The 12,489-nt window shown below is 41.4% G+C and overlaps 1 protein-coding gene across 1 annotated transcript in view; it reads right to left on the minus strand.

Annotated features, from left to right (window-relative positions):
- The window catches only part of LOC306781561 (metabotropic glutamate receptor 4-like), a gene marked incomplete at both ends in the record, with an annotated part of 105,277 nt that overhangs the window by 19,093 nt on the left and 73,695 nt on the right, over positions 1-12,489 (minus strand). Inside the window, 3 exons of the mRNA XM_079274462.1 lie at positions 7,959-8,099; positions 8,925-9,079; positions 11,303-11,438. Coding sequence (XP_079130588.1) covers positions 7,959-8,099; positions 8,925-9,079; positions 11,303-11,438 — 432 coding nt within the window. The remainder of the gene's footprint in view (positions 1-7,958; positions 8,100-8,924; positions 9,080-11,302; positions 11,439-12,489) is intronic.

Consider the following 12,489-nt stretch of genomic DNA (forward strand, 5'->3'; position numbering starts at 1 on the left):
GTGAAGGTCTGTGTTTGAATGACATTAGAGTCCTTTCACACATTGGCAATACAAAGATACAAAATACAAACTGTTTTATATCGCTTTAAGGTTAGCTCAACAAATGCTTGGCCCTTCCACTCTCATTCACAGGTTTGTGGCAAGACGAGCCCAACACAAGGCGCTGTTCATGCTGCATCGTGATCAGATGAAAAGCGACGTACAGCGTTTGACAAAGTGAAATCAGGTTTTGTTTGCACGCCTTGTAAGATGTCTGTGGCAGCCATTTCTTATCTCAACCGACACTTCATTCAAAACAAGTGCCAGCTTTCAACAGATGAATCGTTTTTGTTTGTCTTGTTGTTATCTATATGCTCCCCCAGTGCTCTTAGCTCGCTAAGAAGAGGCAATTTAACATCAGTGACAAGACTCTGAATGTTTAAGCAGCTTGAATAGCCCCAGTTATTCTGTAAATGTGTGCTACAGGCAAAGTGAAGCATGGATAGACAGTCTGTCTCCTTCTCTGGCTGTCACAGCCTCTCTCATTTTAATGTGTTGCTCTCTGTCTCTTTGAATCACTCTCTCTCTCTCGTTTACACAAATATACAAACATTTGGCCCATTAATGGCAAGACGCCTCAGAGGTTCAGATAACAGCCAAAAGATTCTGTATGCAGTTTGCATGTTTGTTTCCGTCAGTGTTCCTTCACTGTCCGAAGACACGCAGGTCAGTACGAAGAGTGGTTTCCAACTTTTGTCTTTTGGGCTTTTGGCCTGTTAAAATGTAGCAATATGGCAGCAATATGTGCTCGTGATCCCTAGTTCATGACCTCATAAAGTGTTGGACGTGAAGGATTTTTATGGCCGTGAACAGGTGAATGCATCCACGAATTCAACGAAAAAAAGAAAATAAAACAACTACTAAAAGTTACACATATTTTTGTGCAACAGAAATGTTATTTGTTTGCTTTCTGATCCTTTTAATCATGTGTGACCCCATAGATCTCCGTTTGAGAGCCACGAAATTAGACTGAAGATTGTAATCCGTATGTAAAGTGCGTATATGTGTTTTACCAAAGCTTTTTTCCCCCACCTGCTCTATTATAAAGTACAGTATTTCAGTGGAGATCAGGGGTGGAATAGAGTGCGGAAAAGGAGGAATAAACGAGAAAAATTCAAGGCCGTTTGTGACAATTTCTGCTTTAGGCCCTTTTCACAGACATTTAGACTCGTAAAAAGCCCAGGTGTTACGAATATCACAAACGATGGCTCCGTTCTGTTCGAGTGTTCGGAGTGACGGTGAGACAGCATGCACAGTAACATCAAAATGAAATTCACAGAGAGGAGCCACCGGTAAGCTCCATGCGTAAATTGAATGGCAGCAGGGATTTTCTTTCCCGACACAACCTGCCGGGCGAGAAAAGAAAACTTTTTATATCAGCTGTACATCTGACTGAGATCTGTTGTTCTTACTGACTGAGTGAAATGTTAGAGGCGACTGACTGTCGTAAAGAAAAGGAAGTTCTCCATTGACACGCTTTCTTTCTCTGTGTGTGTGTGTGTGTGTGTGTGTATAAGTGCTTATGTATGCATTATGTGTGAAACAACAATGAACAATGAAAAAAACCCATATCAGACAGAATTGTTCTTAAAGACAGATTGTTTTTATACACCTTTTTAAATATGTCTGGTGGAGATCTTTTAAAGGAGTTTGGTTACACACACCATTCCACCACCTCATGGTCCACAAGACCACGCTTATGCTAGCTTTCCGGGTCCCGCATCCAATAAGGTTGAGCCACCTGTAGTCTGTTATTTAAGCTATGTTGTAGGTCGAGCAGTCATTTTTAGGCTCTTTCATGCTGACGGACTTACTTTCAGGAAAATAATGAGCGCATCTCTGCTTAACACAGAGTTCAAAGTGGTGCTTTTGTGTGGTGGTGGAGAAACTCAGTTTTACAAAGCTGTTAGTTCAATTCAATTAAATCAACTGATCGCCAAAATCGTATTGAGTGTGAGCCGATTAAGAATGTCTTTGGTCGAGGACAGCCCTATTACATTGTCGAAACATAATCCTGTAATTGAGTCTTTTATCTATATTTCTGAAAGGTGTCTAATTTGTTTGCACTGTCTGTGTTGTAATCTGACCGCAAATCTTTTTGATCTCACCGTTGTCGTGGTTTAATAAATCTTTAATAATGTAGTGCCTTTGATATTTAGTTTTAGCAGATCTCCTCCTTCCTCAAAACCTGAAGAACTACCAGAACACATCCACATTCAGACGCACGCTGCGTGTTCAGACGCTCGTGCTCTGAATCGCGGCTCCATTGTCTGATGGATGACAACGGTAACTGGATGTGGAGATGTGCTGCGCCAAGGTTAGTCAGCAGTGCAAAACAAGCATTGACGTAAATGAGAATCAAACCTTGCAACTGTATGCGTTTTGTGACGGCTCCAGGAGTGTTCATCAAACCTTGAGATTCTGAAAGAGCACAATCATCCAGAAAGCTCCAGGTCTCAATTAAGGCAAATAGTTTCTTTCTTGCGACCTTTTCGTTCGAGGTAGCAGGAAACGAAAATGTAAATTATTTTGCAACCTTTGTGATGCTTAGAATTTTAGTCAATAGTGTCCACGATTGAATATATATTTTTTAATTAAGTTAGGTTTGGAAAACTATTCTATATAAATGAAAAAATCTGCTGAAAACCAGTTTTTTATGTTTCCACCTTTTTCAAATTTTAGGATTTGCTACCTTTTGTTTGTGTTACATTTGAGTGTTTTGGCCAGTTGTCTGGACAAAAGAAGCCATTTGAAGCCCTCACCTGGTGTGAAATGCTGCAAGAGCTTAAAACAGTACAAATATGAGTGGGATAGCACTTTTTAGCAGCAAATAACATTACCTTGACGACGACAAAACATGTAATGTACAATGCAGGTTTTAATTCGATGTTTTTTACCCCCTGATTTGAACGTCCAGTCACTTATCCTTTCAAACGAGAGGTAATTGTGTAACAGACTGTCTCATGTTTGTTGTTCTGGTGTTGAAGATGATATGTCCCTTGAGGGTTGCCGTAGCGAAGGGGCAACTCCTGCCTCTGGTCCAAGGGGGAAACAAAAATAAAGAGAGTGCCCTTATACACGAACCCAAGATGCTCGGTCACAATTGTAAACCTGGTATGTAATATAGCCCATGATTTCATGTCTTTTTTATGTATAATCTTAAATCCTTGTAGTGTTTCTGTGTACATTTCATATGCAAGGCTGAATACCCATGCACCCTCCTCTTTATGTGCCCTTTCCCCTCCCGAATGATAACTCCGTGTTTAACGTCACAAAGCTGAGTGGTGGGCATTTCCTCCAGGCACTCGACAGCTCTAAACCCCCGAACAGACTCTGCAGGAACGTGCCTCCAAGTCTGTGAGTCCTTAAGTGTGGACATTGGGAATCGAGCCAAACTTGGGTTGACAGCCATTACAAGCCCCTCCCATTTTCTTGTTCTAATTAAGGGCATCATCTCCCAAGGGACAGAAATAGATGCAGTGCTTGCCATCATAGCCTCCAAAGACACGGCCTGTCATATGAAGCGGACTCATTGTTGCAGCTGTAAGCTATGGATAGCGAATGAGGAATCATCCAAACTAAGACATTGAGTGTAAAAAAAAGGATATCTTTTCCCCCGTAATATCATACAGAGTGATGATTCTAAACCACTGCAGGTCAATCATAATAACCGCAGTGACGAGAACATCTCTTTGTTGTTGTCTGGCATCTCTTTTACTTGAACCTTGACTATTTGTGTTGCAGCTTACGAGAATCAAATAGGGTGAGAGAACATTGCTGAGCTGCACTTGTTGTCCTTGATGTTTTCAGTGAGCAATGGACATCAGACAATTGAGCAGGCGTCCAGGCACATACCCGTGTCTGGTGACCTGGATGACTCATGTCCGCAGGGATGCAGAGCAACAGAGTGACTCGAGACAATTTTGCTCCGTTCACATTTTGAGCCTCGCTGTGTGTGCCGGAATGACGCGAACATGAGGCAGTGCACCTGCAGAGGCTTTCGTCGTTGCCAACAACCCCCAGTCAGAAAACTCTAATGATGGGAAATGCAGCATGAAATGGCTGCATGGAGGAAAGGCTGCATGAAATGCGACATGAAATGGCTGGACTGTTGGCAAATTGATTTGCTCTCTCTGTCTTTCCAGCATGTTTCATGTTTTACAATCCAAAAAGTAAATCATTCAACAATTTCCTCTCTGTATCACTTTCAACCAGGTAGATTTGAGTTGTTCTGCTCACCCCAAAGCATGCTTGATGTATCGGCCCTGCTCATTTCTGACAAATGCAACTGTGATGGAGAATCTCATGCCATGATCCAGTGCAACATTTTTCTGTTGTTACCACTTTGTCTCTCTCTTCACTAGTTCTCTGTCGTGTCAGCCAGTTCTCGTTCGTGTTGCATCGTATTTTACGGTTCAGCAGCGTGAAATAGTGTGATGTACAGCGAGTGCTCTGATCAGATCAGAAAACTTCAGAATTATTGGATTCTGCAGCATATGGTGGTTGATTACAGCTTTACACAGATTTTTCAAAAGAGGAATTTACTCGTTCCTACTTATTAAATATATTGTTAAAAAACTCGATTTATAATGTGTGATCTATACAATTCAGCAGGGGCGGACTGGCCATCGGGGATACCGGGGGAATCCCCGGTAGGCCGACGGGGTTTGGGCCGGTCTCTGACATCGCCGGCCCGACTATATTATATGCTTCACAGAACACGTTCAATTTACTCTAATACCGAAAGTCAATAATCAGTGAAAACTCTATCAACAGTATAAACTGACATTATACTGCTCCTCGCGATCCGAGGACTCCATAGCACGGCTGGACACTACGGTGCTTTTAAAAACTTTTCTCCATAACCGCGGTCTGCGCCGTGCGGTCGTGCCGGGCGCCGGTCGGGGCGGGGCCGGCGGAGGTGCGAATGGCCGCTGTAGACCGGCGAAATACATGCCATGTATTGAATGAAAGAATGAATTTCTATAGCGCTTTTCACAGACAGTAGTATCACAAAGCGCTTAACAGAGCAGACATTTAAAAGCATAAAAAACACAATGTGACCCAAGGGTCAATAAATTATCTACACAGAGAAAATAAAAAAATTCAAAGAGAAAATAAAAAATAATAAAAAATAAAATAAAAACGTAAAACATATTTTAAGAGCAGGTCTAGGACATGGGTTTACTTTTACACAAAACCCTCAGGAGAGCGGTTTCAGTAGAGTGTTGCTTACGAAACCCAGACTGGAACTTGTCATACATGTTGTGCCTCTCCAGTGCAGCAGTAAGTTGTTTGGCCACCACTTTCTCTAAAATTTTGGACAAGAAAGGCAGTTTTGATATGGGCCTGTAGTTCATGGGAAAAGCTGGATCTAAGTTAGGTTTCTTTAATAAGGGCTGGATAGTGGCATGTTTTGAAATAGGAAGGGACAATTCCTGTAGACAATGAGGAATTGACAATAGATGTTACTGCAGGGCCAATAGTTAGCAGAACTTTCTTAAATAGAGAAGATGGAATTATATCCAGAGGGCAAGTTGATGGCTTTGTTTTGTTAATTAAGTCCATCAGGTCTTGAAGGCTGATAGGCTGGAAAGAGTCCAGAACAGCAGGAGATTGCGAGGAGCTACAAGTAGATGAACAGATCCCAGGCTGAATGCCAGACCTAATACCTAATACCTTATCGTTAAAATAGGTAAGGAATTTGTTGCAATCGTCAACAGAATAGCATGGTAAAGTGGAGACAGACGGTGAAACAATTCTCTTAATTGTGTCAAACAGAATCTTGGGATTTCTCTTTGAAGAAGAGATTAGGTTGGCAAAATAAGCAGTTATAGCTTCCTTTACTTCAGTATTAAAATAAACTCTGAGGTCTTTGAGATATAAACTATATCTAATAGATATAGACTATTGAGTGGGCAGCGCGCCGTGTATTGAGTGGGCCGGTCTGACAGTAACTCCCGGGCCACTTTTTTCCCCCAGTCCGCCCCTGCAATTCAGTATTATAGTAGAAAAATAAAAAGCATGAGTGGGGACAGGAAATGATAGTGCTCAAAGGGAGCAAGCGGAGGCTAGTGATAGTACTTGCGAAAAGCTCTTGAGTGAAATGATTGTACCTCAAAAAAGACTGTGCCCTGGAGGCTACTCAGAGGAAGAAAGAGGGCCTGCTGCAATTAGGGCCAAGAGCAGCCACCATGACAACTGATAAATAAAGAAATTATTCAAGATTACGTATTCTCCTGAAACCTGCAAAAGTAGATTGTTGGAAGCATATCTCTCACGCTGTTGTTTTGAGAGGCGGCAATTAAATCTCGAGTTAATTGTCTTTAGCTTTGCCCATTCATGTGTTGTTCCAATTTAGTTTGTGTGCTGTGGTGTTTGGTGACATTTTGAGGATGCAGTGTCCAATATTAGTCGGATAAGAAAGACCAAATCAAAACAACCAAATAAAACATTTCAGGACAAAATGTCGACACAATATATTAAATAGTCAAGATTATGGTTCAACAGTAGGCTGTGGAACATATGTTAAACTGAAAGTCACAAAATAAAACTGGTGGATGGGGGAAGTTATTGGTTGGTGAGATAAAAAGTATTTCTTTTTTATATATGTATATGTTTTTTTCAGATTTGTAGTTTTGGGAGTTTCTAGCTAAGATAACTTTCCCCCTTATTAGTATTGTAAGATTTATTGTCTTGCCCTTATTTACATATCTTTTTGACCTTTGGATAGTTGGCGGCTCCATAAAGGAATGTGCTGTAGTGTTTTATCACAATTATTTGTTTACAATCCTTTCCTCTTTATATATTATATGATACCTGATGAAAGTCCAAAAAGTCAGAAGCGTCATTGATTCATCTTCCAGCAGTAGAGACAGTGTGTGGGAGTTTTTCTCATTTGTATTCACATTTCTACCCTCTCTTGGTGATTGATGGCAACGTTTCCTTAACACTATCACACTGGTTAATGCTGTTCTGGACCAAAGAAATTCTTAGTGGACGAACACTCATACGATTTTGTTGTCCAGTTGATTTTATTGACAGATATGTAAAACTGAGTTTCTCTGCAAAGAATCACATAAAAGCACCACCTTAAATCTGGTGTTTACCAGAGATGTGCACATAAGCGTCTTCGAAATGAGTAATTCAGCTTGAAAAAGCATTTAAAAATGACTTGTTAACAGAAGAAATTGGCTAAAACGAAATTTCTCCACCTTAAATATGTATGTATAACTGAATAATATTCTTCATGCTTCAGCACACAGTTTATATGGACTTTTCTCTTACCATGAGCACTGTCATCCACCAGGGATGGGTCAGTGAAGGACAGCCGCAACCCTACAAGCCGATCGGCTTCTCTCAGAGCAGAGAACAGCGTATAGGTCTTTGTGTTGTACGCTACTCCAACATAAACTTGAGGAATGTATCGCCTGGAAACATTACAGGTGACCAGCTTTAAATCCGTCAGCCTGGACTACTTGAGATGCAGCCTTGCACTGCACACTGGGATGAGACAGGCCTGGGGAGCCGACTGATTTTAACAACCTGAAAGCTTGTTTCTAATGGGCTGATTGAAATTACTGTTGATTAGGTTTTCAGCGCATGCGGTGGCAGAGTTCTATGATTGCTATTGTCGCCCACTGCACATTGAAGTAGCCAACAGACGACTAATGTGAACATTAATTTCTCTCTGACGAAATTAGAGATTCTCATTCACTTATCTCCACCCATTACATTTAACCTAAATTCGAGAAGCGCCATTGTTTTCTCCCTGAGGACAAATACATTTACTAATGCACACCAAGTATGCACACACGCACGCATAATGTATTCACAGAAGACCCAATCAGTATACTTGGTCATTGATTGAGTGCTCTCCATTGACCGAGCGCCTTCTCTGCTGTTAGGTGGAGACTCACTTGTGCATTTTTTGATGCCGGATCCTTTCTTCACAGCGTGCCGACTGAGCTTGCACAGGAAGTTATTCTCCCAGAATTCTGCAAACCAAATATTCCTTCTGTTGTTCTCCAGCGTCCGGCTGACGAAGTAGCGATCGAAACCTGAAAGAATTGAGATGCCGTTAGACTTCAATCACCTTTTGACGTTTCAATATGCTGAGCAAAATGTAAACTCTTTTGGTCTCCGGTCTTGCTGGATAACTTTGGTGATGATTCTGAGTATTTGCTGTATACTAATGGTTAAAACTATAAACCAGCACACACATGACAATTACCATAAACCACATTGTATCACAAGTAAAAACACCAATAAAGAGGAGTTATTCAAGAGGATGCAGTGATTCCTGATTCTCACCATGGGCTCCATCCCCCCCCCCCCCCCCCCCCCTAGTTCCGGCACCCATGAAAAGATTCAACATAACATATTTTCACTGTGCTGACGTTGATGAATTATCACGCTATCCATGCTATCTGAATAATTTTCTACGGCATTGAAGCATACCGCATATATCTACTATATTTATGTTGTTTTCACATGGCTACATTATGCTAAAGTCTGAGAGTGGCCATTCTGTTGTCAATAGACAACGATATTCACATTCACCAACATTGCTACAGCATATATACATACAACATAAACAATAAAAACGTAAGAAATATATGACACAATATTTGTTTGAGCAACATAAAAGGTAAGATACAGCGATAATGTCCAATGTGGCTTTAAAGCGGTGGCAAACACTCGCCAGTAAAACACATTAATGGTCATCTGAAGCTCTCTCATAAAAAATCATTTATGTTGAATGTTGAGGGGAGGCAAACATAGACTACAATAACCAGAAAAGGAAAACAAACACCAATAATAAACCAAAATAAACCAATAAGAGCCTTCTGCAAGGTAAAGTGAAGAGGGCGTGTTCTGGATACCTTTTATGGATTGTCGTTTGGGTAGAATGGTGACAGCACCTTCTGCCATTTCTTCCTGGTTCAGTATTGGGGAGATTTTGGAGCCCCAGCTGTCTGAGCCCACCCAGATGAAATGTCCGGTCTGATTGGCCTTCTTTGCTGCTTGGAGGAGCCGCCTGTGGGGCAGAGGAGGACAGCGGTTTGATTGTACCGTATAATGTTGTGTTGCCATTTATTTGCTGTATTTACTGTACACGCACATTCAGCGATCTATAGCCTATAAAAAAAAGGCTCCTATTTGAAATGCACCCTAAAGAGGAAGTGTGGCGGCCATACGGGTGATTTCATAACTAGAATATTCTATTCTGAGTCCGGACAAAGTTGCACCGAGGCACTTCAACAGAATTGAAAAGCCACCGCGCCGTCCAATCCCCGTGTAGGGTAGTTCTTCTCGGCTGTGGCAGAATGACACCCTTGTCATATTTGTCCAGGCATGTTGCCAGCGGAGATTAGTTTGGGGAGCTGTAAAAAGAGCTCTGCTGTAGCAGCGGAGGTACATCAAGAAAGCCCGAGCACAGCAACATCAAATTTAAACACAGCCACCTGGCATGTGATGTGAAGCATTACCGACCCTCGAATCTCCCCAAAGGTGCTGGAAGAAAAGATAAATATTATTGTATCCAACATCAGCTTTGTTCCTTTGCATGGCATACTGTCTTAACTTCTCTCCCAAGACTTTGTGTTATGTTTTGTTTTGTGTGGGCGAGCAATGAGTCATCCGACTAACTTTATGTCACTTTACATTAGCTTTATGACCCCACGCATGTTTGATTGACAATGATTTTTCTCTGAGTCTCCTCTCCAGTAATTTAGTGAAATGAGCATGTCTCAAGATGCAGTTATGGGCTCAATGTCGGAAAAATAGAAATCGATTTTCTCACCGTCGGGTGATTGCATCGCGGAGACGTGACTAGACAGGCCGACGAGTTCAACACAATGTAAAGGTCTTAACTGTGAGTAATAAGGCATGATTGCCAAAAAACGTACAATGAAAGTAAAAACTTCAGCTGATCAGTGAAATATGCAATAAGTGTAAAATAATCAGGTGGAGGAATACAATGTTTACATAATTGAAGCGCACAGTCCAAGATGATAATTAGTTTAACGTTGTGAAAGCATGTTATTTTCCCACAGAGCAACGCAACCAAGGACGAACCTACTTGGCTAGATTATGAAAAGCAAACCAACAGAAAAGGAATTCCTCCCACTCGTTATGAAGCTGAAACTAGGCAGTGTATTTATTTTTACGTGTAATTATAGCGCTCCATCAAAACAGCTCGAGTCTGTTATTCCTTCTAGAGACAGTCTGGGGCTGGTATTGGGCTCCTGCCGGCTCACTCTGACTGGGTTCAAGGATAGAGCAGGACTGTAGCGCTGAAATCCTCCTGGCTTTCTGTCATTACTTTTTATCCAGACTATTACCCCTTATCAGGACCGGATTAAGTCAATGAGCGCTGGGACTTCTGCCCAGGTCATCATCAAAAGACTGCCCCAAATCACTGCCCACTTCCACCAGGAATACACTGGCCTACTAACTGGTTGCTGGGAAACATTTCCCCTCGCAATGACCACAACAGTGCTGTGTTGATTCAGCCTCCAACTAATTACCTCGTTCTTAATGCAGACTATGCGTCCTAATAATGGATAGTGAATTTTAAACGATACATTCGCATCCCCGCAAGGAGAGCTGGGTGACGATGTTAGAAACACCCATTTGTATTTGCTCCTATACATATTTATTTTATTTATTAGCAGCTATCAAATATGAACAAAGACTAAAGTTAATTCTTATGTTTAGTAGGGCGAGTTTAGTCTCACTCTATTAAGTCCTGCATTTTTTTCAGGATAGTTGAAATGCGCGCTTGCGCTTCAGCTGAACTTTTTCTTTACCTGCCACCATTGTCTCCCTCGCTTGTGCAACTCTCATCGGAGATAAGAAGTAGGTGGGACGCTCACTCCTTAGCTGCTTCCATCATCAGCTCAGAAAAACACGATGTGTTCAGTTAGATTTCTACAGTGACTAACCTTAAAAAAAATGCGAATACGCCCAAACATAATCATATGTGCCATTTATAACTCATAAATAATTCCATGCGGGTAGCAGACAGTTGAATATATTAATGCACACAGGAGACGTGTGCCATTTTAATGTCAGTACATGAGGCAGCCTCAGGTTAAGACATTACTAAACAACATTTAGACATTAGCTGATTAAGAAAACTCTTAACGCTTTACTTCAACTTATCATAGCAGTGTGTTTTCAGTAGAATCAATAGGTGGTTAAAAGTCGGGTCAATAGTTCTATTAACTGACAGCAATTAGGATTCCACTGCACTCACCTGATGTCGTCCTCATTGGCAAAGATAATGACCACTCTGGCGTTGGGGTTCTCACTCAGCCTGCGAATGATCTTGTCAAACTCTCCGGTTTTTGGTTCACGTGGTATCTTCACAGACTGGGAAATGCACAGACCTCCTAGTTGGAAGACAAAAGAAGAAATGTTTCCAAATTAGACATTTTAATGAAAAAACAAAGTGCCTTTTCTTCTGCAAAACATCCGAGCATCTCATTTAGCAGACATTTTAACGTCAAATGCACATCAATGCTGCTGTTTCAGGGGATCTCTTTCAGACCCTTGTTCACCAGACATATTTGTTTTTCATATAGTTTTTCCTTCCATCTTTTAACCCACACAAATCTTTTTCCATCCTCTGGACTTTTTTTGTAATATGTGCAAAGGTGCCATATTTCACAGTATGAGGGATACAAGGTATTAAAAAAATATCTTTCCCTGGACCACAGCGGGCAACTTTGAGGCACGGAGACCCATCAATTCAGTTTATGGTGCTGCCAGTGAGACAGGGGAATTTGGTAGACATTTGGAAGTCTATAAATTGTGTAATTGAAAACTTCTTCCATTTGTTCAGAGTCATTTTTCTCATTGCAAAGGTTGTTTTATGTTGTGCGAGGTAAAAAAAAAAAAACGCAACGCAACTTGTCAGGATAACAGTTTTGTGGCTCTGCCAAAATGCCACAGAGTATGTGCATGCTTATGAATTGCCCTTTCGTGAATTATAATTTGACAAATTAATGACACGTGTGCTATAAATAGCCAGAGCCGTACGTACAGTAGTGGTCACGAGTCGTGGAATTGCTGTTCTTTACTCGGTAGGTGTTGAGACTCATGTTGCAGGCACAATTTATTGACGGTGCAAAGACAAATGAAGCTAAATATAAGTTATTTCAAAGTTCACAATATTTGTGTACCTTTCTACGATTGTCAGTGTTGAAGGTTTATCTGTCTGCCTCTCTGTGCCATTACACACACACACACACACACACACACACACACACACACACACACACACACACACACACACACACACACACACACACACACACACACACACTACCATGATAGACACATGGGAAATCTAACAGCAGCAGAAGCTCTCTGCTCTCAGAGGCTCTATCAATCATTATATTCTTTGTCTTTGCCTCACTGATACTGCAGCCCCCCCCCCCC

This window comes from Melanostigma gelatinosum (assembly GCF_949748355.1).
Source record: "Melanostigma gelatinosum genome assembly, chromosome: 8".
Taxonomy (NCBI): Eukaryota; Metazoa; Chordata; class Actinopteri; order Perciformes; family Zoarcidae; genus Melanostigma; species Melanostigma gelatinosum.